Source organism: Trichinella spiralis (assembly GCF_000181795.1).
Source record: "Trichinella spiralis strain ISS 195 chromosome Unknown Scfld3691, whole genome shotgun sequence".
Lineage (NCBI taxonomy): Eukaryota > Metazoa > Nematoda > Enoplea > Trichinellida > Trichinellidae > Trichinella > Trichinella spiralis.
Genome location: NW_003530630.1, coordinates 1 through 879, shown reverse-complemented (window position 1 = coordinate 879; position 879 = coordinate 1). Strand labels below are relative to the sequence as shown.

General features: G+C 35.4%; 1 protein-coding gene across 1 annotated transcript; it reads left to right on the top strand.

Moving 5' to 3' along the window:
- Nucleotides 1-458: 458 nt before the first annotated feature.
- On the top strand, nt 459-817 carry Tsp_14839 (hypothetical protein; the record flags this gene model as incomplete). Its single annotated transcript, XM_003367777.1, has 1 exon — nt 459-817. A coding segment is annotated over one exon (359 nt), but the record flags the coding sequence as incomplete, so codon positions are not given.
- Nucleotides 818-879: the final 62 nt, after the last annotated feature.

Below are 879 nucleotides of genomic sequence, written 5' to 3'. Positions count from 1 at the left end.
CTCTGAAAATGTTTCTCGTTTGCAAACGAATTTTATCTTTAATCTTTCCAATGTTTCGTTTGCTCCTGTTCACCAGAGTTATTGTTTTCCTTCGTATATTTTATTTAAATAAAAAATTAAAAATCTAAAATATTATTTACAAATCAAAAAAAATTTAGTTTTATATGTTTGGTGTAAATTGTAAACTTTCTATTTTTACAACTGAACGAAACCGACTAGTGCGTTGGTGAGCACTTAAATTGCTATCTGTTTTCATTTCCATTTGCAACCTTTCAATGTATATATTTCAATGATAACGAAATATTGAAACTTTCCGCATCAAAAGCAGCGTTTATGATGTAGCTGATCTGTTTGATGTTGTATTTCAAATTACATTTGAAGTTGGTTATAAGTGAGCATGGAATTTCGAAAAAATTTCCATGCACTTATCCATTATTTTATCGTTTAATTAACTACAGGGAATTTTTTTCGGCCAAAATCTTATGCACTTATTCAATGTACGCGACTGCCGCTATGGAATGTACATAATGTAAATATTAGGACAAATAACCACTTGGAAGGTTGGCATAATCGGCTCAACAGAAAAGCGGCTAAAAGTCATAACGGGTTTTATGAACTGCTTGAGCTCCTGATAGCGGAACAGGGTGTTATAGACACCCTGATTCAACAGGTGCTATCACGAAACGTGACCATTGGTGACTTAAGACGGGTAAACAGGGTTTATGCTCAAAAGCAACGACGGGTTGCACAATATACGGGTGAATACACCAACGGTAGACGCACTCTGGAGCAGTTCCTAGCAGCTTTATGTATTTAACGCCGGAGCCGATTTAGTGCCGCCTTCCAAGTGGTGGCTTGCATATATTTTAATCATTTTGT